The sequence below is a fragment of the Oncorhynchus keta genome, chromosome 19 (assembly GCF_023373465.1).
Source record: "Oncorhynchus keta strain PuntledgeMale-10-30-2019 chromosome 19, Oket_V2, whole genome shotgun sequence".
In the NCBI taxonomy this organism is placed as follows: domain Eukaryota; kingdom Metazoa; phylum Chordata; class Actinopteri; order Salmoniformes; family Salmonidae; genus Oncorhynchus; species Oncorhynchus keta.
In genome coordinates this window covers 61,174,514-61,202,143 of record NC_068439.1, presented here as the reverse complement: position 1 = coordinate 61,202,143, position 27,630 = coordinate 61,174,514, and the positions used below count along the sequence as shown (strand labels likewise).

At 43.2% G+C, this 27,630-nt stretch overlaps 1 protein-coding gene across 3 annotated transcripts in view; it reads right to left on the bottom strand.

The window, feature by feature from the left end:
- LOC118398611 (calcipressin-2-like) overlaps nucleotides 1–27,630 on the bottom strand; it is a 120,185-nt gene that overhangs the window by 53,576 nt on the left and 38,979 nt on the right. Inside the window, exon 1 of one of the 3 annotated variants that reach the window (XM_035794130.2) lies at nucleotides 15,251–15,560. The exons of the other annotated variants lie outside the window; for them this stretch is intronic. Within the exon in view, the coding sequence (XP_035650023.1) occupies nucleotides 15,251–15,337 (87 nt within the window). The 5' untranslated portion in view covers nucleotides 15,338–15,560. Of the gene's footprint in view, nucleotides 1–15,250; nucleotides 15,561–27,630 lie in introns of those variants that run through there. 3 annotated transcript variants of the gene reach the window in all.

Genomic DNA, 27,630 nt, shown 5'->3' with positions numbered 1-27,630 from the left:
ACCACAGAACGAGAAAGATATGCACACACACACACACACACACACACACACACACACACACACACACACACACACACACACACACACACACACACACACACACACACACACACACACACAAAATCAAATCAAATCAAATGTTATTTGTCACATACACATGGTTAGCAGATGTTAATGCGAGTGTAGCGAAATGCTTGTGCTTCTAGTTCCACACACACACACACAAGGTGCAGCCAATTATTCATAGCTACGTTTTCCCCATGCAAACTATATATCACTTTGAGAATGACTCAGAGTTGACTCGTTAGCGAGACAGGGGATCCGACTACTTTTCCAAAGCAATGATCTGTCCGAAGGTATCAGCTGTCATCTAATGTTCTGACGTAGAACCATCCAAATGTAGTCTGTGGATGACAGCAGGAGCAGAGGAGAGGAGGACATGTAAACTCATCTTGCACAGTGCTTTGTGTTTCAGAGCTGATGAGTTGGAAAGTGGTGGTGCTCATGTGGGGTTATATGTTTAAATCAGGTGATGTGAATGGGTGACAGAACATGCTCAAACGAGACCTACTGCTACACACAGTGAAGTGTGTTAAGAGCAAAGCATGAGGTGCCATTTTGCTAACTGTTGCCACGGGGTTATGCAACATCAGCATATTTCAATAAATCTAGCACAAAGTAGCACAGCGAACAATAATACTCAACATAAACAAAGATGACCTAGAAAATATTACGCAGGATGAAAAAGACGAGTCCACTGAAACTCATTACCCTTCGACAACATTGACACAAGCCAAAGGCAATAGGAGAATTTCTGGGCTAAAATAATGCACACAGCGGAGGTACGCTGGGAATGCAGAGCAGCTTCCAGTATTTCACCGTTCCGACTCTGAGCTGTCCTGTGTTGTGCTCTCTCTGCACTCAGAATGTTAACGAGAAACAGCTTGTGTTCTGTTCCTACATTGTTTTCACTGGAGATTCCAGACACAGCGTTCCAGAACACTCACACAGCTTCCCTAACCAGGAGGGACTGACTGGGTGCAACATTCCACTACAGAGGACAGACAGGAATGACTAGGACATGGCTAATTCATCTTAACTGACCTTCAAAGTGACCTGAGGCTTTAGCTGGGCCAGACTGACTGTACATTGCAGATGAGGATTTGAGCACACTCAATCTGGCTAGTGATTGAATAAATATGCATAAAGTATGCTACAGATGTAGGATCTTAATTTGACCAACCTGTTGCAGGAGAAGAGGGTGAGAAGATTAAGAACTCTCTTTGGGGAGACAGTGAGGAGATCTGGCATGAGAAAGAGGGTAGCATTGTGTTCCCAAAGACTTGCCCCAGCTCCTTCTAGGCAACGGACCGAGAGAAATACACAAAGAAAATGTATTCTGAAAGAGAGCAAGCAGCTTATTCCCTGGAGGGGAAAGGCTTGTGCTTGGCCACCACTAACATCTGTTTAAGGTACCATCTCAGTATCTCACTCTTCAGATGAGTCTCAGAGCCCAGGATGCATGGAGTCTTCTGTTGTCTCTTCCATCTAACATCAACACAGAAGAGATATTGCATAACTAGGACCATGAGTGTTTTTGAAAATCTGATTTGACCAGGAAAAGGTCACATGGTCTTGACATAACATATGGGTGAATAGGAGTCGACGATGACTTAACAGTGTAATGTGTATGCTGTGATGCAGAACTGTCATCGTCGAGGACTGCTGCTCACACCATGACGATGTGACCAACACAATCCTTCCAAGAAAAAGGGAAGCCATGGTGTATCCATTCAATTGGGTCTTACTGTCCACAACCTTTATGGTGGTTTAGTTACAGACCACAAAGCCTTTAGTGGCGTGACTCCCATGCTGGATCAGCTGAGGAGAGTCTTTGTGGGTTATGATGATATTTGGCATGAGATTGAAAGGGAAAGTAACCCTCCTGGGAACAAGGTGAGGAGACCGTACCGTAGCAGTGGTTATAGCAACACGCTAAACACGGGGACACAACACTGGCTGTCAACATACTGCACACAGTGTTTGAGAGAAATAATCATATTTCACCTACATTTAACCAGGTAGGCTAGTTGAGAACAAGTTCTCATTTGCAACTGTGACCTGGCCAAGATAAAGCAAAGCAGTGCGATATAAACAACACAGAGTTACACATGGGATAAACAAACATACAGTCAATAACATTAGAAAAATCTATATACAGTGTGTGCAAATGTAGTAACATAAGGGAGGTAAGGCAAAAAAATTGGCCATAGTGGCAAAAAAAATACTATTTAGCAATTAAACACTGGAGTGATAGATGTGCAGAAGATGAATGTGCAAGTAGAGATACTGGGGTGCAAAGGAGCACAAATAAATAAATAACAATATGGGGATAAGGTAGATGGGTGGGCTATTTACAGATGGGCTGTGTACAGGTGCAACGATCAGTAAGCTGCTCTGAAAAGCTGATTCTTAAAGTTAGTGAGGGAGATATAAGACTTCAGCTTCAGTGAGTCTTGCAATTCGTTACAGTCATTGGCAGCAGAGAACTGGAAGGAAAGGTGGCCAAAGGAGAAGTTGGCTTTGGGGATGACCTATGAAATATACCTGCTGTAGCGCATGCTACGGGTGGATGCTGCTATGGTGACCGGAGAGCTGAGATAAGGCATTACCTAGAAAATACTTATAGATGACCTGGAGCCAGTGGGTTTGGCGACAAATATGAAGCGACGGCCAGCCAACGAGAGCATACAGGTCGCAGTAGTGGGTAGTACAGTTGAAGTCTGAAGTTTACATACACTTAGGTTGGAGTCATTAAAACTCATTTTTCAGCCACTCCACACATTTCTTGTTGACAAACTATAGTTTAGGCAAGTTGGATAGGACATCTACTTTGTGCATGACACAAGGAATTTTCCAACAATTGTTTACAGACAGATTATTTCACTGTATCACAACCCAGTGGGTCAGAAGTTTTTGTACACTAAATTGACTGTGCCTTTAAACAGCTTTGAAAATTCCAGAAAAATATGTCATGGCTTAAGAAGCTTCTGATAGGCTAATTGACATCATTTGAGTCAATTGGAGGTGTACCTGTGGATGTATTTCAAGGCCTACCTTCAAACTCAGTGCAAACTCTTTGCTTGACATCATGGGAAAATCAAAAGAAATCAGCCAAGACCTCAAAGAAAAATTGTAGACCTCCACAAGTCTGGTTCATCATTGGGAGCAATTTTCAAATGCCTGAAGGTACCACGTTCATCTGTACAAACAATAGTACGCAAGTGTAAACACCATGGGACCACGCAGCCGTCATATCGCTCATCCTAGAGATTAACGTACTTTGTTGCGAAAAGTGTGAATCAATCCCAGGACAACAGCAAAGGACCTTGTGAAGATGCTAGAGGAAACAGGTACAAAAACGAGTCCTACATCGACATAACCTGAAAAGCCACACAGCAAGGAAGAAGCCACTGCTCCAAAACCGCCATAAAAAAAATCCAGACTACGGTTTGCAACTGCATATGGAGACAAAGAGCGTACTTTTGGGAAAATGTCCTCTGGTCTGATGAAACAAAAATATAACTGTTTGGCCATAATGACCACTTGCAAGCCGAAGAACACCAATCCAACCGCGAAGCACGGGGGTGGCAGCATCATGTTGAAGGAAAAATAGATGGCATCATGAAGAGGGGAAAATAATATGGATGTATTGAAGCAACATCTCAAGACATCAGTCAGGAAGTTAAAGCTTGGTCGCAAATGGGTCTTCCAAATGAACAATGACCCCAAGCATACATCCAAAGTTGTGGCAAAATGGCTTAAGGACAACAACTTCAAGGTATTGGAGTTGCCATCCCAAAGGCCTGACCTCAATCCCATAGAACATTTGTGGGCAGAACTGAAAAAGCATGTGCGAGCAAGGAGGCTTACAAACGTGACTCAGTCACACCAGCTCTGTCAGGAGGAATGGGCCAAAATTAACCTAACTTATTGTGGGAAGCTTGTGGAAGACTACCTGAAACATTTGACCCAAGTTAAACAATTGAAAGGCAATGCTACCAAATACTAATTGAGTGTATGTAAACTTCTGACCCACTGGGAATGTGATGAAAGGAATGAAAGCTGGAAAAAATAATTCTCTACTATTATTCTGACATTTCACATTCTTAAAATGAAGTGGTGATCCTAACTGACCTAAGACAATTAATATTTACTAGGATTAAATGTCAGGAATTGTGAAAAACTGAGTTTAAATTGGCTAAGGTGTATGTAAACTTCCGACTTCAACTGTATTTGGGGCTTTGGTGACAAAACCAACTGCATTGTGATAGACTACATCCAGTTTGCCGAGTAGAGTGTTGAAGGCTATTTTGTAAATGACCGCCAAAGTCAAGGATCGGTAGGATAGTCAGTTTTACGAGGGTATGTTTGGCAGCATGGACGCTTTGTTGCGAAATAGGTAGCAGATTCTAGATTTAATTTTGGATTGGAGATGCTTAATGTGATTCTGGAAGGAGAGTTTATAGTTTAACCAGACACCTAGGTATTTGTAGTTGTCCAAATATTCAGAACCGTCCAGAGTAGTGATGGTAAACGAACGGGCAGGTGCAGGCAGCGATCGGTTGAAGAGCATTCATTTAGTTTTACTTGCATTTAAGAGCAGTTGGAGGCCACGGAAGGAGTGTTGTATGGCATTGAAGCTCGTCTGGAGGTTAGTTAACACAGTGTCCAAAGAAGGGCCAGAAGTATACAGAATGGTGTCGTCTGCGTAGAGGTGGATCAGAGACTCACCAGCAGCAAGAGCGACATCATTGATGTATACAGAGAAAAGACTCGAGATTTGAACCCTGTGGCACCCCCATAGAGACTGACAGAGGTCATGACAACAGGCCCTCCGATTTGACACACTAAACTCTATCTGAGAAGTAGTTGGTGAACCAGGCGAGGCAGTCATTTGAGAAACCAAGACTGTTGAGTCTGCCAATAAGAACAAGGTGATTGACAGAGTCGAAATCCTTGGCCAGGTCGATGAAGACGGCTGCACAGTACTGTCTTTTATTGATGGCGGTTATGATATCGTTTAGGGCCTTGAGCGTGGATGAGGTGCACCCATGACCAGCTCGGAAACCAGATTGCATAGCGGAGAAGGTACGGTTGGATTCGAAATGGTGGGTGATCTGTTTGTTAATTAACTTGGCTTTCGAAGACTTTAGAAAGGCAGGGTAGGATAGATATAGGTCTGTAACAGTTTGGGTCTAGAGTGTCTCCCCCTTTGAAGAGGGGGATGACAGCGACAGTTTTCCAATCTTTAGGGATCTAGGAGAAATGAGGGATACTTGGAAAAGTAGCTGTAGGGGGTGCAGAGCTGTTGACTGGGTTAGGGGTAGCCAGGTGGAAGGCATGGCCAGCCGTAGAAAAATTCTGATTGAAATTCTCGATTATCTGAGATTTTATCAGTGGTGACAATGTTTCCTAGCCTCGGTGCAGTGGGCAGCTGGGAGGAGGTTATCTTATTCTCTATGGACTTTACAGTGTCCCAGAACTTTTTGGAGCTTGTGCTACAGGATAAACATTTCTGTTTGAAAAAGCTAGCCTTAGCGTTCCCAACTGCCTGTGTATATTGGTTCCTAACTTCCCTGAAAAGTTGCATATCGCAGGGGCTATTCGATGCTAATGCAGAACGCCACAGGATGTTTTTGTGCTGGTCAAGGGTAGTCCAGTCTGGAGTGAATAACCAGGCATCCTCTACTGACAGAATGAGGTCAATATCCTTCCAGGATACCCGGGCCAGGTCGATTAGAAAGGCCTGCTCGCTGAAGTGTTTTAGGGAGCGTTTGACAGTGATGAGGGGTGGTCCTTTGATCGCAGACCCATTTCGGACGCAGTGATCGCCGAGATCCTGGTTGAAGACAGCATAGGTGTATTTAGAGGGCAGGTTGGTCAGGAGGATATCTATGTGGGTGCCCGTGTTTACAGATGTAGGGTTGTACCTGGTAGGTTCCTTGATCATTTGTGTGTGATTGAGGGCATCTAGCGGAGATTGTAGGATGGCCGGGGTGTTAAGCATATCCCAGTTTAGGTCACCTAACAGTACAAAGTCTGAAGATATATGGGGGGGCAATTAATTCACATATGTTGTCCAGGGCACAGCTGGGGGCTGAGGAGGGTCTTTAACAAGCGGCAACAGTGAGACACTTCTTTCTGGAAAGGTGGATTTTTAAAAGTTGAAGCTCGACCTGTTTGGGCACAGACCTGGATAGCATGACAGAACTCTGCAGGCTATCTCTGCAGTAGATTGCAACTCCACCCACTTTGGCAGTTCTATCTTGGTGGAAAATGTTGTAGTTGGGGATGGAAATCTCAGAATTTTTGGTGGCCTTCCTAAGCCAGGATTCAGACACGGCAAGGACATCAGGGTTGGCGGAGTGTGCTAAAGCAGTGAATAAAACAAACTTAGGGAGGAGGCTTCTGATGTTAACATGTATGAAACCAAGGCTTTTTCGGTTACAGAAGTCAACAAATGATAGTGCCTGGGGAATAGGAGTGGAACTGGGGGCTACAGGGCCTGTGTTAACCTCTACATCACCAGAGGAACAGAGGAGGAGTAGGATAAGGGTACGGCTAAAGGCTATAAGAACTGGTCGTCTAGTGCGTTGGGGACAGAGAATAAAAGGATCAGATTACTATGCTTACTGGAAACAAGAGGTTTCTAACCTCAAGGGTCTTTTCCAGGTCTTTTCCTGGTTAAATAAATAAAAGCTTCAACATATACAGCCTGAGAAATGTCACTTCCCATGAAGTAGCAATCAGGGCTTTTAAACATCAACTGGCAACAGGGCCATGGCAATTCTCAGGCTCACAAACAAAGACCTATTCGTACATGAGCACACACACACACACACACACACACACACACACACACACACACACACACACACACACACACACACACACACACACACACACACACACACACACACACACACACACACACACACACACACACACACACACACATGAGCAGCGGTAGCACAGTCCAGTCTGTTCGTGCGGGCGTCTGATGGCTCTAAGTGCCCTTAGATAATAGAGAGCTATAAAGGTGAACAGTGAACATCCTCATAACTGCCATCTGGTGTTTGTAGTAGTCATGCAGTTAAAACTAAATGTCAAGATGGAGGGGCCCATTCTCAAATCTATTAAACTGCGTTCCACAGTTTATGTGCTCCAATTATGGAAATAAATATCCTAATGAAGCAAAGAGCTCCGGATGAGAGTAAAAGCAAACGAGAGGGTGAAAGGAGAGGGGATGCTGGTTCGGTGGTGCTACAGCTATCCCGGACAGTCAATGGGAGAGAGATGTGGGTTGGCCAAAGAACATTGGTGTCTAGCATTATTGTGTCTGCTAACTAACAGTGTTATAATTAATCACAACTTTTATTCGGAGAAAATGAGCAGTACTCTGCATATTTCCATAGCTAAGTGGCTATTTGAGGTACTTGTGTTGACAGCCTCACATTTGAGAGTTTGGGAGAGGAAGGGGTGACGCAAAGGCTTGCTCAAAATCAAATGTGAGTCTGCAAAAAACAGAGATATGGAGAGAACATAATGTGTTGTGTAGGAAGCCTGGGGTTAGGCCAAGCAGCAGCCCTGGTTTCTAAACATCCAACTCTCTCTGACGTATACAAGTAAAGCCCAGTAAAGCATGACATTACCACTGAGTGTTACGTTCAGAGGTCTTCAAACTTTTCTTGCCAAGACGAACCGGAGACCCAGGGACCCCATCATACATTAGCAAACAAAAATAAATGAACTTGTGATCAGGTGAATGATATCATCAGGTATATCATAAAATGAATAGATTTGGTAGATCGGTATTCATTATTTTGGTCTCCCCACATTATAATTGGAAGGGGAAATGGAAACTAACAGCCTATTAGCTAGAACGGTAACTCCAAAAACATTTTATCTAAGAGCCCCGGTTTAGTTGGTTAAAACAAAGGTTAGCCATGTGTTGGCAAAAATGAATGTGCAAGTCAAGCTTACCAACAGCCAGCATCACTTACAGCACTGGTAGGATATTCACAGCTGCTTTTTCAAAGCCTATGTCAGATACTGAATGTAATTGGCTCCAATGAGTGTAATTTGCTCAACATTAGGAGTTGAGAAGTTGACATCATTGGAAAGATACAGTATATTCTCCTCTTTTTTACTGCTGGTATGTAATAAAAAAAATGTGTTTATTCTGTTGTTGCTAGTGATACTCATAAAAACAACGAATAAAAAAAAAAGTTATTGTTTTTTATATATTTTGTATTTTTATTCGATTTTCTTTGCGGACGCCCTGCAGTACCCCCACGGAACTCCGGTTGAATATCCCTGGGCTAAGTGAGTGACAGGGGGAAGTGCCACTCAACTTAACCTTTCTGTTAACACCTCTCCTTGAGCAACACACAGATATATCTACAGCAAACCAGGAGCACTGGACGACAGGACAGACCTCTCCTCATCAGTATGAGAAGCACTCTCTCCAATAGGAACACAACAGCTCTCCACTGGAATAAAATTACAAGTTAAATGGGGCTGTGTTAGAGGAAGGAACAAAAGTGATCCAAGGTGTTGTGTTTTTTTCCACAGCCGCCTTTGAAGACGATGCGGTATGCATGTGGATATTTACGTAATTACAGTGGTAAGCTACCAGAGCCAAACAGGCATGTTTACTGTTCACTTACTGGCATTAACCTCATCAATCCCTTCTTAACAGGGGCAGCAGAGGAGAGGAGAGGCGAACAACTCAACATGAAACTAGGCTCACCTTTAGACTCATTCACAGATGAATGTCAATTTTAACAACACAGGCTTTGGCTTTAATCACATACAGACAGACTAGGAGATGAATCAGCCAGAGACTAAAGAAACAGAGGCCAGAATACAGGGTTTTTCTGTTCTCTCTTCCTTTTAGGGGAAGAAACTATAATTCATCTTAAACACATCCAGACTCTAGACTCCCAGATTGCTCTTTTTCATGTTGAACCTTGACCTACAGCCAAAAATAGCTCCTGCGTTGTGTAACCTCGTGTAAGGAATGGTCATGTTTTAACCAGGGCAGGAAATTTCACATAGCAAGCTTGTGGGGGAGGAAGGATTGTTAATAACATCCCCTATCCATCCATCCAGTCATTTTACTGCAATGTGATTTTCCATCTTAGAGGAGAAATTGAACAAGTCACCCATTAGAACTGGCATGGATAGATTTCTCAAAGGTTAATGAATTCTCATTCATTAAAACACCACACTTTATTACAGCACATTGTGATTGGTCAGGCTTTATGGAAATAGGGGTTTTATCTAACCACTGCTCAGTACAACGAGATAGAATATCTAATCTAGCCTGTGCCAGGTTAAGCCTGTTCATAGTAACATTCCTAACTTTTCTAATTGAGCCCCTCTTTCTCCGTTCTCTTTCTCCTTACCTTTTAACTTCTCTAGGATAGGGGGCAGCATTTGGAATTTTGGATGAAAAGCATGCCCAAATTCAACTGCCTGCTACTCATCCCCAGAAGATAAGATATGCATTGTAGATTTGGATAGAAAACACTCTGAAGTTTCTAAAACTGTTTGAATCATGTCTGTGAGTATAACAGAACTTATGTAGCAGGCGAAACCCCGAGGACAAACCATTCAGATTTTTGTTTTTGAGGTCACTCTCTTTTCAATGAGTTGGGAATCCAGATTTGTAAGGGACTAAGGGACTTGCTTGCAGTTCCTACTGCTTCCACTGGATGTCACCAGAAATTGGTTGAGGTTATTCCTTTGTGTAATGTAGAAGTACGGCCATCTTGAACGAGGGTCACTTCATGTGTACTGTTTGATAGAGGCGCGAGACCAGAAAGCATGCATCAGTTTGTTTTCTTCCTGTATTGAACACAGATCATCCCGTCCTCAATTTTATAGATTATTTACTTTTTAAAAAACTAAAGTTGTATTACCAAAGTAGTTTGAAATGTTTTGGCAAAATTTACAGGTAACTTTTGAGATATTTTGTAGTCACGTTGCGCAAGTTGGAACCAGTGTTTTTCTAGATCAAACGCGTCAAATAAATGGACATTTTGGATATATATGGACAGAATTAATCTAACAAAAGGACCATTTGTGATGTTTATGGGACATATTGGAGTGCCGACAGAAAAAGCTCGTCAAAGGTAAGGCATGATTTATATTTTTATTTCTGTGTTTTGTGTCGCACCTGCAGGGTTGAAATATGTTCTCTCTTTTGTTTATGGAGGTGCTCAGATAATAGCATCGTTTGCTTTCGCCAAAAAGCCTTTTTGAAATCTGACATGTTGGCTGGATTCACAACACCTGTAGCTTTAATTTGGTTTCTTACATGTGTGATTTCATGAAAGCTTGATTTTTACAGGAATTTATTTGAATTTGGCGCTCTGCATTTTCTCTGGCTTTTGGCCAAGTGGGACTCTACCATCCCACATATCCCAGAGAGGTTAAACACCCAACTAAACAGAGAATCCAGTTATAGAGTGTAGAATTCACACAATGGGACACTAAAGAGATGCAATATGAACAAATGCTGGGATCACAGTTCCTTTATCTATCATGGTGGTAGATCAGAAAGAACAAAACTACAGTATATTCAAAAAGAGCTAGACAGATGTGAATGCTTGAAATCAAAATTATTCTTCATACACTGGCTGAATAGGAATTATGATGAATGGACCTCTTGGGATCATAGTAATATTTGTATAACTAACAGAAATGGTGACTTCCTCATGTTAACAACCATGTTGTGAAAATGCCTCCCTGTAAATACAGCTGAGAGACAGTTTTACCCTCTCACTGACCCTGAACTACACTCCAACCTGAACCTACCCCATCCTTAACCCAAACCACTGCCATGACCTCTTTCACCGTCATGTTTCCATAGTCAGTACACAGCAATTACTTCAGTAATGATAGTGTTTAGTGTTGGGAATATAGTATTTCTGTGCTCAATCACCCACAGTACAGTATCCCAAACAACGCACCCATAAACGTCAATATAAAAATAAAAATACAGTTCAGAACCAAGTTCACTTATTCAAGGAGTACAGTGTAAAAACAACTAATTATTAACACAGCCTACTACAGTAACTGTAACCTTCATAGAGACCTCCATAATTGCTCAGTCTTTCAAAATTCAGGAGGCTGATAGGTCACAAGTCAGGGTTCAAGTTCACGACTGGTACAGGAATGACACTGACCCTGGTCCTGACTCTGGTGACTGGTGAGTTTCTTACTGTAGGGCTGAAGAGAGAGATGACATGTCTCTGTGACCGGCTACTCCTACTGTCATTAAATGGTATTACAGCCTGCCTTAACCTCTAACCCCTCTTTTGACTATATAGGACACAGCTCAATGGAAAGCATGGACACAGGCAGACTGTGGGGGGAGAGAGAAAGGGGGTGGAAGAGGAAGGGAGAAAGAGGGAGAGAGAATGAGAGAAAGAGAGCAGGAAGGGAGTGAGGGGGGAGGGGGAGAAAAAGGAGGAAGAGAAGGGGGAGAGAGAGGTCATGGTGCCATGTCATGGTCAACAACACCGTTGACCAGTCACGTCAGGCTGTAGACGTGCTCGTGTGAACATTAAGAACCCACGACTGAGCGGCTTCAACACTCCATATTCACTCCATATTCACTCCATATTCATTCCATATTCACTCCATATTCACTCCATATTCACTCCATATTCATTCCATATTCACTCCATATTCACTCCATATTCATTCCATATTCATTCCATATTCACTCCATATTCACTCCATATTCACTCCATATTCATTCCATATTCACTCCATATTCACTCCATATTCATTCCATATTCATTCCATATTCACTCCATATTCACTCCATATTCACTCCATATCCACTCCATATTCACTCCATATTCGCTCCATATTCACTCCATATTCATTCCATATTCACTCCATATTCACTCCATATTCATTCCATATTCACTCCATATTCACTCCATATTCACTCCATATTCATTCCATATTCACTCCATATTCACTCCATATTCATTCCATATTCATTCCATATTCACTCCATATTCACTCCATATTCACTCCATATTCATTCCATATTCACTCCATATTCACTCCATATTCACTCCATATTCATTCCATATTCACTCCATATTCACTCCATATTCATTCCATATTCACTCCATATTCACTCCATATTCACTCCATATTCACTCCATATTCACTCCATATTCATTCCATATTCACTCCATATTCACTCCATATTCACTCCATATTCATTCCATATTCATTCCATATTCACTCCATATTCACTCCATATTCATTCCATATTCATTCCATATTCACTCCATATTCACTCCATATTCATTCCATATTCATTCCATATTCACTCCATATTCACTCCATATTCACTCCATATTCATTCCATATTCACTCCATATTCACTCCATATTCATTCCATATTCAATCCATATTCATTCCATATTCATAAGTATCTGTGGCAGAAGGGATATGGAAACCTGGCAACATGTAAAATAACACATCCGTGTCAGTGATATTCTCAGCAGCAAGTGATACAAGTGACTTGGTCACCACCATTAGCTGCTGTGTCTAAGCATAGGGAGAAGCTGCTTTAGCGTTCAAATCAGAGCGCTTCAGAGCGGTTAGGATCTCAGCTGTTATCCTCTGTCTACTCTACCGTTCAAAAGTTTGGGGTCACTAAAAATTTGCTTGTTTTTGAAAGAAAAGCACATTTTTTGTCCATTAAAATAACATAAAATGTATCAGAAATACAGTGTAGATATTATTAAAATTACTATTGTAGCTGGAAACGGCAGAATTGTTTTAACCGAATATCTATATAGGAGTCAAGGAGGCCCATTATCAGCAACAATCACTCCTGTGTTTCAGCGGCATGTTGTGTTAGCTAATCCAAGTTCATCATTTTAAAAGAATAATTGATCATTAGAAAACCATTTTGCAATTATGTTAGCACAGCTGAAAACTGTTGTCCTAATTAAAAAAGCAATAAAACTGGCCTTCTTTAGACTAGTTGAGTATCTGGAGCATCAGGATTTATGGGTTCAATTACAGGCTCAAAATGGCCAGAAACAAAGAACTTTCTTCTGAAACTCATCAGTCTATTCTTGTTCTGAGAAATGAAGGCTATTCCATGCGAGAAATTGCCACTCTGTGTACTACTTACTTCACAGAACAGTGCAAACGGGCTCTAACCAGAATAGAAGAGTGGGAGGCCCCGGTGCACAACTGAGCACAACTGAGTTTGAGAAAGTTTGTGAGACGCCTCACAAGTCCTCAACTGGCAGCTTCATTAAATAGTACCCGGGACTCCAGGATGCTGGCCTTCTAGGCAGAGTTGCAAAGAAAAAGGAATATCTCAAACTGACCAATAAAAAGAAAAGATGAAGATGGGCAAAAGAACACAGACACTGGACAGAGGAAGGCAGAGTCCCGGAGTCGCCTCTTCACTGTTGACGTTGAGACTGGTGTTTTGTGGGTACTATTTAATAAAGCTGGCAGTTGAGGACTTGTGAGGCATCTGTTTCTCAAACTAGACACTAATGTACTTGTCCTCTTGCTCTTTCTATTCTGGTTAGAGCCAGTTTGCGCTGTTCTGTGAAGGGAGTAGTACACAGCGTTGTACCAGATCTTCAGTTTCTTGGCAATTTCTCGCATGGAATAGCCTTCATTTCTCAGAACAAGAATAGACTGATGAGTTTCAGAAGAAAGTTCTTTCTTTCTGGCCATTTGGAGCCTTTAAATTGAACCCACAAATGCTGATGCTCCAGATACTCAACTAGTCTAAAGAAGGCCAGTTGTATTGCTTCTTTAATGAGCACAACAGTTTTCAGCTGTGCTAACATAATTGCAAAAGGGTTTTCTAATGATCCATTAGCCTTTTAAAATGATAAACCTGTGCCATTAGAAGACAGGATTGATGGTTGCTGATAATGGGCCTCCTTGACTCCTATATAGATATTCCATTAAAAAAATATTCACATCACTCCAATCATAACTTCATCTCTTCAGTCTCTCTGCCTCATCTTCAATCAGAGGATAGTCTAGATTCCAGAATCTTCTATATTTTAGATGATTAACCCAGTTGAACATGGTGGTTGGGAGAGCAGCCAGACCAGAGTAGCCGAGCAGCAGACAGTGATTCCTTAAACAAAACATGTGGGTCCAATGTGATTGGAGGAGTAATGATCACTCAGACAGAGCCTCCTTTCCTAATCACTGACTATTATGGATGGATGCACAGTAGTGTGTGCATGAGTGTGTGTGTGTCTTACGCAAGTAAATGATGAACATTTGAGAGTGCCAAAAGTAGAACAAAGCTGCAGCATCTTGCTGTGCAATTCAACACACTTCACCCTAAAAATGAAACTTGTTCCAACACAAATCAAAGTAATGGTAAAAAGGCTCTGACATGTTTGATGTAAAATGAACACCAACTGCATACAGTGCATTCAAATAATACTTCAGTGTTAAAATCAATACATCGAAGGTTTGTTTGCGCATGTACAGACAGTAATACAATCAGAAACAGACAGTACAGGTTAGCTGGGCAGCTAACCTGTACACCTTGTTAACTACACTAGGCATGCGCATTGGCAGCAGGTAGCCTAGTGGTTAGAGCATTGAGCCAGTAACCGAAAAGGTTGCTAGATCAAATCCCCGATCTAACAAGGTTAACCTCTGTTGTTCTGCCCCTGAACAAGGCAGTTAACCCACCGTTCCTAGGCCACCATTGTAAATAAGAATTTGTTCTTAACTGACTTGCCCAGTTAAATAAAGGTTAATTAAAATGGCATCTGTGGAGTGACTGACAGGTGACGAGCTAACCTAATGTCTCTCTAATCCCACATCAAACAGAACACAGCCATTTATCCATCAGCTCATCTGGTCCAGCTGGACTCACAGCAGAGACAGTGTTCACATTGACATGGTGTCACTTTTAGTCGGCTGATGATGGGACAAAACAACGGTCACTGTACAACACTGTCAGACACACCCTCAGAATAGTCTTACAGTAATTGCAGACTGAAAGCACAAAATTCAGTTGTGCCGAGTTGTTTGAGCAGCATAGACAGACCCACAGAACACACATTCTAGTCCTGTATTCTAAAATGTGTGTGAAGTGTGTTCTGTAGACTGCCTTCTAGGAATGTGTATGTGTATCTTGTCCTACCTTGACCTCCTGACTGGTGAACACCTCAACGTCCACCACACAGGCAATGAGGACAAAGATATCAAAGTCCAGGTTTCGGGAAGGCATTTCCACTTTGCTCCTCTCTGTACCGCTCAAACAGACAAATAACTGCTAGAATCTACGTCTCGGTCTGGAGCACCTGGCTGTGTGTTTCTGTGTGTGTTCACGCCGGTGTGTGTGTGTGTGAGGAGGAGAGTGTGTGTGTTGTATTGTGCTCTGAAGAGCCCACTCTAATAATCTCTAGCTGTGAGGCAGGCTGATTGTTAGTCAGAGCTGGCTGACTGGAGAAGTCGAGACTCCGAGAGGAATCAGACCACTAGCCCCCCCTCCCCTCCCCTCCCCTCGCTCCCTCTTCCAGTTATGACATCACTGCCCCCAGCACACACACACAATATCAAACGTTGATTTGTATTCCACACCATGCTCCCTAAAATCAAGAGACACACTCAGACACATTGGCTCTGAGGAAGGATTCAAACAATATTCTGCAGTATGAATATGGAATATTAGCGTCATAAATACCAGGCTGATTCCCGCTGCGCTACATGTGCAGCAGTGGAGGCTCCTCAGAGGAGGAAGGGGAGGACCATCCTCCTTAGTGAACTTCATAAAAATAGTGAACCATTTTAAAAAGTTGTCCTTTTTATAATAAATATATTCACGTCACCAAATAATTGATGAAAATAAACTGTTGCAATGAAGATCTACAGTAGTCTCAGCAGCACTCTGTAGGGCAGCACCATGGTGTAGCTGGAGGACAGCTAGCTTCCTTCCTCCTCTGGGTACATTGACTTCAATGCTCATGGTTCTTCACCTACAGTATATAGACTTACACAGTAATTATGACAACTTCCGGAGGACGTCCTCCAACCTATCAGGGCTCTTGCAGCATGAACTGGCATGTTGTCCACCCAATCAAAGGATCAGATAATTAATCTAGTACTGAAAGCATAAGCTACAGCTAGCTAGCACTGCAGTGCATAAAATGTGGTGAGTAGTTGACTAAAAGAGAGAGAAAGACAATAGTTGATCTGTTTTTAACAAATTAATTTATTCCAAAATTAAGGAGAGAGAGAGAGAGAGTTTAGCCTACTCAAACACCCAGCTCAAACAGAGAGGGATGCTATGTTAGCTAGCTGGCTATGGCTATCCAACACTGGAACCCTTCCAAGTCAAGGTAAGCTTTTGGTTTTATTAATTTATTGCCACTGGGGCCTGCTAAACTGCTTTCTGACTGTACACTGTACTGCATGATTGTAGCAGATTTATTAGTTCTAGTAGTTCTGGTTGACTATGACGTGACAACGTGTAGTGGTTAGCGGTCATGATATGAAGGTTTGGCTTGGCTTGGAAAAGTGTTTTTGCCTGGTCACAGACAGCTGATGTGTTGTGCACTGAAGTCTACAAGCGATGGAAAAGGTGAGATGAGGAGAGTATATTGATAGATGCTTGAAGGAACTTTATACTAGAGGTCGGCCGATTATGATTTTTCAACGCCAATACCGATTATTTGGGGACATAAAAAGCTGATACAGATTAATCGTCCGATTAAAAAAATGTTTTTTTATATACACACACACACACATTTTTGTAATAATGACAATTGCAACAATACTGAATGAACAATGAACACTTTTATTTGAACTTAATGTAATACATATTATGGGCTTTTGGATGGGTGTTCCACATGTTGGTGGTATTTTTTAATTTAGCCGTTGCTGATCCCATGCTTACATCTTTATGACAAATAAGACACCTTGCTTTCCCTGGTGCCAATTCCATGTAACAGTCCCACACTGGTGCTCTGCTTTTCTCTGCCATCTGTAAAACACACACACACACACACACACACACACACACACACACACACACACACACACACACACACACACACACACACACACACACACACACACACACACACACACACACACACACACACACACACACACACACACACACACACAGCTCTGAAGTGACAATGATACTGAAGAGTCTGCTTAGGAGACAAATACTCTCAACTATTTGAATAAAAATAGAGTTTAAGTTACCTGTGATGAATGTTGAAAACAAAAACTAATTTCTATATGCAGGAAATCCTATTTTAATAATTGTCATGGTAAGAATTGACTACCAAAGTGCGAGTCATAATTCCCATGACACCTTCTAGCAAAATCTGAAAAGCGGTTCCTTCATTCATTTATTCCATAGGATAATTTTAGATTCACTCAAAATAAGGTTGTGTTTCGTGTAGGCTTACACCACCTGGCCAATTTTATAACTGTGTAGATATCAAATAGGATAAGGTAACTCTGATCAATATTGGCTAAATATAAGCGAAGATCATTTTTTTTGTAGAGTGGATTTATGAAAATATGTTGACAAACGTTACCTTATCCTAGTGGGATTTACACGGGTATCAAAACGCAGAGGCGGTTTAAGCACGAAACACAGACCTTATTTGAAGTAGATCAAGACATTCTCTATGGAAGACATAAACGGTAAAAAAAGGTTTCATCCGTTCCGTATTTTAGGTGGCATCCATGAGTCTAAATATTCCTGTTACATTGCACAACCTTCAATGTTATGTCATAATTATGTAAAATTCTGGCAAATGAGTTGGCAAAGAGCCAGGCGGCCCAAACTGTTGCAGAGACACTGGCTCTGTGTGCAATGAACGCTAGAGAAGTGACACAATTTCACCTGGTTAATATTGCCTGCTATCCTGGATTTCTTTTAGCTAAATATGCAGGTTTAAAAATATATACTTGTGTATTGATTTTAAGAAAGGCATTCATGTTTATGGTTAAGTACACATTGGAGCAACGACAGTCATTGATTGATTGTTTTTTATAAGATAAGTTTAATGCTAGCTAGCAAACTTACCTTGGCTTACTGCATTCGCGTAACAGACAGGCTCCAATTGGAGTGCAATGTAATCAGGTGGTTAGAGCGTTGGACAAGTTAACTGTAAGGTTGCAAGATTGGATCCCCCGAGCTGACAAGGTAAAAATCTGTCGTTCTGCCTCGTTCCTAGGCCGTCATTGAAAATAAGAATGTGTTCTTAACTGACTTGCCTAGTTAAATAAAGGTGCTAAATAAATTTAAAAAATCGGCGCCCCAAAAATACCGATTTCCGATTGTTATGAAAACTTGAAATGGGCCCTAATTAATCGTTCATTCCGATTAATCGGTCGACCTCTACTATATACACACAACAAGTTGTTTTTATGTGGCTGCTATGTAAGTGAACTGTGTTTGCGTATGACATGGGGTGTATTCATTGCACCGATTCTGTTGAAAAACATGGGGATAAACATACCTGATATTGTCCAATAGAAATGCTTGTTTGCAACTGTTGGACTAATGTGATTACACCCTTGTACAAGAAATGCAGGCAAGAGTGTGCAAAGCGGTATTGAATGTGTCACTGTCTGTCACCGGGATTATTCTAAATTCTCTCGACCTGTGCACCTACGTTGTAAACTTTCATTCATAGGCTAGGTTGTAGCAAGCTCATGATGAGTACACGGTAAATGTAAGTATCATGTATTAGCCTAAACCTATCACTGTTACATTGAGCTGGGTGAATGGAATATGAATGACAGTCATCCAATACGCTGTAATAGAAATAAGGCCATGTTCATTAAGAAAATGATCATCCTTCCTCATCTTAAATGGCAACGACCGCCAATGACGTTCAGCAACAATCATGTAAGCTTGCGGGATCAGGCAGCGTTGGTGAGGCTAATGAAACATATACCAATTAATTTAATATTCTAAAAAGATTGATAAAATACTAGTATAACCACTTAGTCATATAATAATCATATTAGAATTCATTTCCGCATCCTCATTGCTTATTCTACTGTAGTAAACACTACTTGTATCAAAGGATTAAATGATTAATACATGGGTCTAATGCTGACGTTATTTTACAGGGGTGCTTTGTGTTCATATCACATCTTCCACTGACCAGTCTGCCGCCTCCTCCTCATCTTAGAATTTGAGCTACCAGGTGGTGAAGCACAGCTATTTGTCCAGGGTAAACAACAGAGGTGCCATAGAATACAGCTAACACATTACCTCCATGGAATACAGCTAACACATTACCTCCATGGAATACAGCTAACACATTACCTCCATGGAATACAGCTAACACATTACCTCCATGGAATACAGCTAACACATTACCTCCATGGAATACAGTTAACACATTACCTCCATGGAATACAGCTAACACATTACCTCCATGGAATACAGCTAACACATTACCTCTATGGAATACAGCCAACACATTACCTCCATGGAATACAGCTAACACATTACCTCCATGCAATACAGTTAACACATTACCTCCATGGAATACAGCTAACACATTACCTCTATGGAATACAGCTAACACATTACCTCTATGGAATACAGCCAACACATTACCTCCATGCAATACAGTTAACACATTACCTCCATGGAATACAGCTAACACATTACCTCCATGGAATACAGCTAACACATTACCTCCATGGAATACAGCTAACACATTACCTCCATGGAATACAGTTAACACATTACCTCCATGGAATACAGCTAACACATTACCTCCATGGAATACAGCTAACACATTACCTCTATGGAATACAGCCAACACATTACCTCCATGGAATACAGCTAACACATTACCTCCATGCAATACAGTTAACACATTACCTCCATGGAATACAGCTAACACATTACCTCCATGGAATACAGCTAACACATTACCTCCGTGGAATACAGCTAACACATTACCTCCATGGAATACAGCTAACACATTACCTCCATGGAATACAGCTAACACATTACCTCCATGGAATACAGCTAACACATTACCTCCATGGAATACAGCTAACACATTACCTCCATGGAATACAGTTAACACATTACCTCCATGGAATACAGCTAACACATTACCTCCATGGAATACAGCTAACACATTACCTCCATGGAATACAGTTAAACACATTACCTCCATGGAATACACATAGACTGGGATAGTACTCATCTGCATGTGAATACATGCGATGCACAGAACATCAGCCATGCTGAGGCAAGGGACAGGTTATTATATGGCGGTATTGCATGACTGTGTTAAGTCATACACTCACACTAATGCCAACCAGGTACACTGCATAGAGGGTAGCATGTGTTTGCCTCTCTCCACTCCATCTCTCCTCATTTCCTTTCTCTATCTCTTACTCTCTCTTTTGCCCTGTCTCTCCCCTCTGTCTATTCAGGTGTATTGACAGAACGATCCTGCAGTACCAATGTAATATTTTATCATGTTGTCCTTCCTTAATGGAAAATCAGCCTCTGTGTGCGTGCGTGCGGCACACACACACACACACACACACACACACACACACACACACACACACACACACACACACACACACACACACACACACACACACACACACCCACCCACCCACCCACACGGTTTTCCTTGGTGTCGATAAACAACCCATCTCAGCCTGTCACAAACCAGTGGGTGGGTGACCAGGGGGAACACCATTTCATAATTCACAAGGACCCGTTTGACAGAAGCTGGGGCTGATTTCACACACCACTACAAGGTCCTTGATAAAACACACACAAAGACAGACTCTCTGCATAAGCGGAGCAGTTTAACAGCCACTTGTCCACATGGCATTAGAGTAGAAACGGGACCAGAGTTAGATGAGAGAGACAGTAACAGCAGAGTCAATGGAATACAGTCCACTCCTGATACCTGAAGCAAGAGACACGGGATCGATCAACAGAACTGCACTTAAACTGACGTATGTTCACTTATCCGATGCGTACTTCTCAGGACTCAACTGTATATAAGGTCAGTTGAAACCAAATTGTCAGTTTAAACCAATAAAGCCTCCCACTCGCCATGGTTTTCTATTGTAAACAAAGCCCAGTCCATCCATTTAGCTGCTTATCTTTGGCCACACAAAGCCATCATCACTCCGGCCACAACGGCCTGCCTGCCTGTGGGAAACCCTTGATTAGATAAAGGAGAGTCACAATAGAAGGCCCACCCAGTCTTCTAACCAGTTATTGACAGACAAAACGTTAATGGGGGAAATGGAAAATCTAGTGTTCAGTGGAACAGTAGCCCAGAGAGAGACCTTTGTACCCAGACTCTGCTGGGAACTGCCTGTTGTCAAAGGAGTCTCTGGACAACACAGACAGAGCTGTTTCTAAGTTCAAGATGAGTGTTTCAACTTTGACATTATGTGGTTGCGTGCAGTGCATGCACATGGAATGCACAGATGTACATTACATGTGCATGAACTGCACGCAACCACACAGACAAATTACATTTTCAAGTACACAAGTACATACAGAACAGCTTAGAATTAATTGAAACACACAACCAATGTAAATAGTCCGGGGGGCCATTTGATTAATTGCTATGTCTTATGGCTTATGGGTAGAAGCTGTTCAGGAGCCTTTTGAACCTATACTTGGGCTCCAGCAGAGACAACAGTCTTTGACTAGGGTAACTGGAGTCTTCAACATTTTTTGGGGGGCCTTCCTCTGACACCGCCTAGTATATAGGTCCTGGATGGCAGGATGCTTGGCCCCAGTGATGTACTTGGCCGTACGCACTACCCTCTGTAGCACCTTACGGTCCAATGCCGAGCAGTTGCCATACCAGGCGATGATACAACCAGTCAGGATGCTCTTCATGTAGAAGCTGTATAACTTTGAGGATGTGGGGACCCATGCCAAATCTTTTCAGTCTCCTTAGGGGGAAAAGGTGTAGTTGTGCCTTCATCATGACTGTTTTGGTGTGTTTGGACCATGATAGTTTGTTGGTGATGTGAACACCATGGAAAGTGAAACTCTCGACCTGCTCCACTACAGCCCTGTCATTGTTAATGGGGGCTTGTTCGGCCCGCCTTTTCCTGTAGTCCACAATCATCTCCTTTGTCTTGTTCACGTTGAGGGAAAGGTTGTTGTCCTGGCAGTCTCTGACCTCCTCCCTATAGGCTGTCTCATTGTTGTCTGTGATCAGGCCTACCATTGTCGTCAGAAAACTTAATGATGGTGTTGGAGTCGTGCCTGGCCATGCAGTCGTGGGTGAATGAACAGGGAGTACAGTAGGGGACTAAGCACGCACCCCTGAGGGGCCCCAGTGTTGAGGATCAGCGTGGCAGACATGTTGTTACCTACCTTTACCACCTGAGGGACAACCCGTCAGGAAGTCCAGGATCCAGTCGCAGAAGGAGGTGTTTAGACCCAGGGTCCTTAGCTTAGTGATGAGCTTTGTGGGCACAATGGTGTTGAATGCTTAGCATTAGTCAATGAACAGCATTCTCACACACAGTTGAAGACGGGAGTTTACATACACCTTAACCAAATACATTTAAACTCAGTTTTTCACAATTCCTGACATTTATTCCTAGTAAAATTCCCTGTCTTAGTTCAGTTAGGATCACCACTTCATTTTAAGAATGTGAAATGTTAGACTAATAGTAGAGAACTATTTATTTCTGCTTTTATTTCTTTTATCACATTCCCAGTTGGTCAGAAGTCTACATACACTCAATTGGTATTTGGTAGCATTGCCTTTAAATTGTTTAACTTGTGTTCAACATTTCTGGTAGCCTTCCACAAGCTCCCCACAATACGTTGGGTGAATTTGTAGGCCTCCTTGCTTGAAAACACTTTTTCAGTTCTGCCCACAAATGATCTATAGGATTGAGATCATGGCTTTGTGATGGCCACTCCAATACCTTGACTTTGTTGTCCTTAAGCCATTTTGCCACATCTTTGGAAGTATGCTTGGGGTCATTGTCCATTTGGAAGACCCATTTATGACAAAGCCTTAACTTCCTGACTGATGTCTTGAGATGTTTCTTCAATATATCTACATCATTTTCCATTTTCCATTACCTCATAATGCCATCTATTTTGTGAAGTGCACCAGTCCCTCTTGCAGCAAAACACCCACACAACATGATGCTACCACCCCCTTGCTTCACTGTTAGGATGGTGTTCTTCAGCTTGCAAGCCTCCCCCTTTTTCCTCTAAAACAATGAGGAGGTGTTGTGGTGAATGACAGGATGGCTCTCTCTATCTTCTCACAGACAGTCAACAATGAACACAGGGACGTATTCTTAATTAAGACCCAGACTGATACACCAGTGTCACGCCATGATCTGTTTCACCTGTCCTTGTGAATGTCACCTCCAGGTGTCGCTTATTTTCCCCAGTGTATTTATCCCTGTGTTTCCTGTCTCTCTGTGCCAGTTCATATGGTCTGTTTCAAGTCAACCAGCGTGTTTTTCCCGTGCTCCTGCTTTGCTATTCTCTCTTTTGCTAGTCCTCCCGGTTTTGACTCTTGCCTGTTTTTTTGACTCTGTACCCACCTGCCTGACCAGTCTGCCTACCCACCTGCCTGACCAGTCTGCCTGCCCTGACCTCGAGCCTGCCTGCCACTCTGTACCTCCTGGACTCTGATCTGGTTTTGACCTTTTGCTAGTCCACGACCATTCTCTTGCCTACCCTTTTTGGAACTAATAAATATCAAATACTCAAACCATCTGCCTCCCGTGTCTGCATCTGGGTCTGGCCCTCAGCCCTTATGCCCCGGGACCTCTGGTACTGACTGATGCTGGCCTGGCTTTGCCTGAAGAGAATGCAGGTTGGCATTTATTGGGTTGACTCATGACCTGGAGGTAGCTCTGCAGGGTATACACTAGCTGGCATAGTCACACAAGTCATAACATTTTAAACCTAACCCTAACCTCACTGCTAACCTTATGTCTAACCCTAAACATAAATTAAGTATAAAAAGCTCATTTTTGTTTTCATGGATTTTGACGATATAGTCAAATTGCCACTGGCCCATCTTGTGGAAATCGCTGAGCTCTGCCTCCAGGACAAGATTTATCCCAGTAAACGTCAATCTGCTCCAAAAATACTGTAGTGCTGCCAGGACCCTATGTGAGGAGGCCCAGAACCAATCTGTGAGGGGTTTGTTATGGAAATGTCCCTAATCTCAGACTGCTGCCTCCACTGCAGCACTACCTCACTGAGAATTCAGACCCAGTCACACCGCTATGCTGCCATCACAGTCAGCACAGAGAGGAAAGAGGGGGAGAAGAGAGGAGATGAAGGGAGGTAGAGAAAGCAAATAGAGAGAAAGAGAGTAGAGGGAGCTAGAGATTGATAGAGAGAAAAGGAAAAGAGGGAGAGGAGAGGAAAGGGAGCTAGATATGGAGAGAGAGCAGAAAGAGAGAGCTGTGGTTGAGATGAGGTTCATATAAGGTGAACACATGAAGGTGTGACTAAATCTACACTACAGTTGCTGGGGGAAGAGAGCCTGAGAGAAAAATGGGGGTGAAAAAAAAGGTGAGATATTGATGGAGAAGGAAAGAGAAGGAGTCAAATGGAAAATTATTGGATGCCAGCAAATAGAAGAGGGGGAAATCGGAAGAAAGAAAGAATCAATGTTGTCCAACACGAATGCAAAGGAGTATAGTATACTACAAGCTGTATTCCATAAGAAGCATTGGTGCACTTACTGTACTGTCAGTCTGCCCATGTAATGTGGAGACAGTGAAGACACTGGGACTAATTGCCTTTATTAAGGCGTCGGCATGCTTCCCAGCTGAAACAGTTCGTTTTGGACTTCGGTAAGGTTTTTTCCCCCAGCTGTTCGGGCACACAAAATGTTTTCTATATACGCCCCTTCATCCGTGATTGGTCAACTGTAGGGATTCTTCAATAAAGTCTGTTGTCATTCAATGAGAGACGACTCGTTTTCAACCCAATTTTTTCATTGAGAAATACTGCACCAAATATCTTAGTTAGTTGGAAAAAAAAAAAAAAAAAAAAAAAAGAAATAAGAAAAAGATCTCCTCTGCAAAATCAGCAAAATGGACTATTTTGAGGGAGTATATATTGGCTACAGGGACAAACAGTACTATTGCCTATTTTTTCTAGTTTTAAAAGCAAAGGTATTTTAAGGGATAAGGGAGTATGCGATCAACCTCGTTCGGTTCGCCTAGCTGACCTCGGCTAGCCGCCAGCTGAACTGAAGCATGTTGACGCCTTTAGGGTCCTGCCTCATGTCCACTCCAAGCATGACAGCCATAGACGCATGTCTATCTACTGTAACTCTACATTACTGCTTCCACCCTTGGACACAAGAACAAAGCTGCAGCTGTCTTCAAAGCGCGCTGTGTGACACACAGGACCTAGTCGTATCAGCGTCTCCATCTAAAGGAAAAGCAGGTGACCAGATGGAGCCTATTTCCTCCCAGTCAGTCAATCTCAAATTGGATCAGCCAGTGGTGCCTATATGCTACAATACACAGAGGCTACATCTGCAATTAGGGCCATCACAGGAGGAAATAGCTAGGCTACATATCTCAGAGGGGGAGAGGAGCGGCTGGAGGAAATAGCTAGGCTACATATCTCAGAGGGGGAGAGGAGCGGCTGGAGGAAATAGCTAGGCTACATATCTCAGAGGGGGAGAGGAGCGGCTGGAGGAAATAGCTAGGCTACATATCTCAGAGGGGGAGAGGAGCGGCTGGAGGAAATAGCTAGGCTACATCTCTCAGAGGGGGAGAGGAGCGGCTGGAGGAAATAGCTAGGCTACATCTCTCAGAGGGGGAGAGGAGCGGCTGGAGGAAATAGCTAGGTTACATATCTCAGAGGGGGAGAGGAGCGGCTGGAGGAAATAGCTAGGCTACATATCTCAGAGGGGGAGAGGAGCGGCTGGAGGAAATAGCTAGGCTACATCTCTCAGAGGGGGAGAGGAGCGGCTGGAGGAAATAGCTAGGTTACATATCTCAGAGGGGGAGAGGAGCGGCTGGAGAAAATAGCTAGGCTACATATCTCAGAGGGGGAGAGGAGCGGCTGGAGGAAATAGCTAGGCTACATATCTCAGAGGGGGAGAGGAGCGGCTGGAGAAAATAGCTAGGCTACATATCTCAGAGGGGGAGAGGAGCGGCTGGAGGAAATAGCTAGGCTACATATCTCAGAGGGGAGAGGAGTGGCTGCAGAACTTATTTTGTGATGCTAATACTAGGACATGGCGAGGCGTCTCACACCAGCTCAAGCCAGCTCTCACTCTCTCCTCACAGACAACTGAGCAATCTCTGCAATGAAGTCAAAAAGGCAGTGCACTCACTGTGTGTGTGTGTCTCAACTGTGTTTGTGTGTTTTCAGGGGCATATCACAGTTCAAAATGTAGCTCCTAAATTGAATACCGCAGGGAGAGAGAGAGAGAGAGAGAGAAGGGGAGTTGGAGGAAAGAGAGAAAGGGAATGAAACAGTGAGTCAAAGGGAGAGAGGGATAGAGAGATGAGGAAGTGAAAGAGAGACAGAAGACTGCAGAGTGATGACTTGATTAATGAGAGGGCTGATGAAAGACTCATGTTGACGCCAACGGATTCAGCTCAGCAGCACACAATGCAGGGAGGAGAGGGGGGGGGGGATGAAAGACTCATGTTGACGCCAACGGATTCAGCTCAGCAGCACACAATGCAGGGAGGAGAGGGAGGGGGGGATGAAAGACTCATGTTGACGCCAACGGATTCAGCTCAGCAGCACACAATGCAGGGAGGAGAGGGAGGGGGGATGAAAGACTCATGTTGACGCCAACGGATTCAGCTCAGCAGCACACAATGCAGGGAGGAGAGGGAGGGGGGATGAAAGACTCATGTTGACGCCAACGGATTCAGCTCAGCAGCACACAATGCAGGGAGGAGAGGGAGGGGGGGATGAAAGACTCATGTTGACGCCAACGGATTCAGCTCAGCAGCACACAATGCAGGGAGGAGAGGGGGGGGGGGATGAAAGACTCATGTTGACGCCAACGGATTCAGCTCAGCAGCACACAATGCAGGGAGGAGAGGGAGGGGGGATGAAAGACTCATGTTGACGCCAACGGATTCAGCTCAGCAGCACACAATGCAGGGAGGAGAGGGAGGGGGGGATGAAAGACTCATGTTGACGCCAACGGATTCAGCTCAGCAGCACACAATGCAGGGAGGAGAGGGAGAGGGGGGATGAAAGACTCATGTTGACGCCAACGGATTCAGCTCAGCAGCACACAATGCAGGGAGGAGAGGGAGGGGGGGATGAAAGAGTCATGTTGACGCCAACGGATTCAGCTCAGCAGCACACAATGCAGGGAGGAGAGGGAGAGGGGGGGGGATGAAAGACTCATGTTGACGCCAACGGATTCAGCTCAGCAGCACACAATGCAGGGAGGAGAGGGAGAGGGGGGTGAAGAGAAGGAGAAAAGAAACAGAACAGATTAAAAGGAGAAAAGAGAGACATTGGAGCATGCATCAACCTGGTCAGGTCAA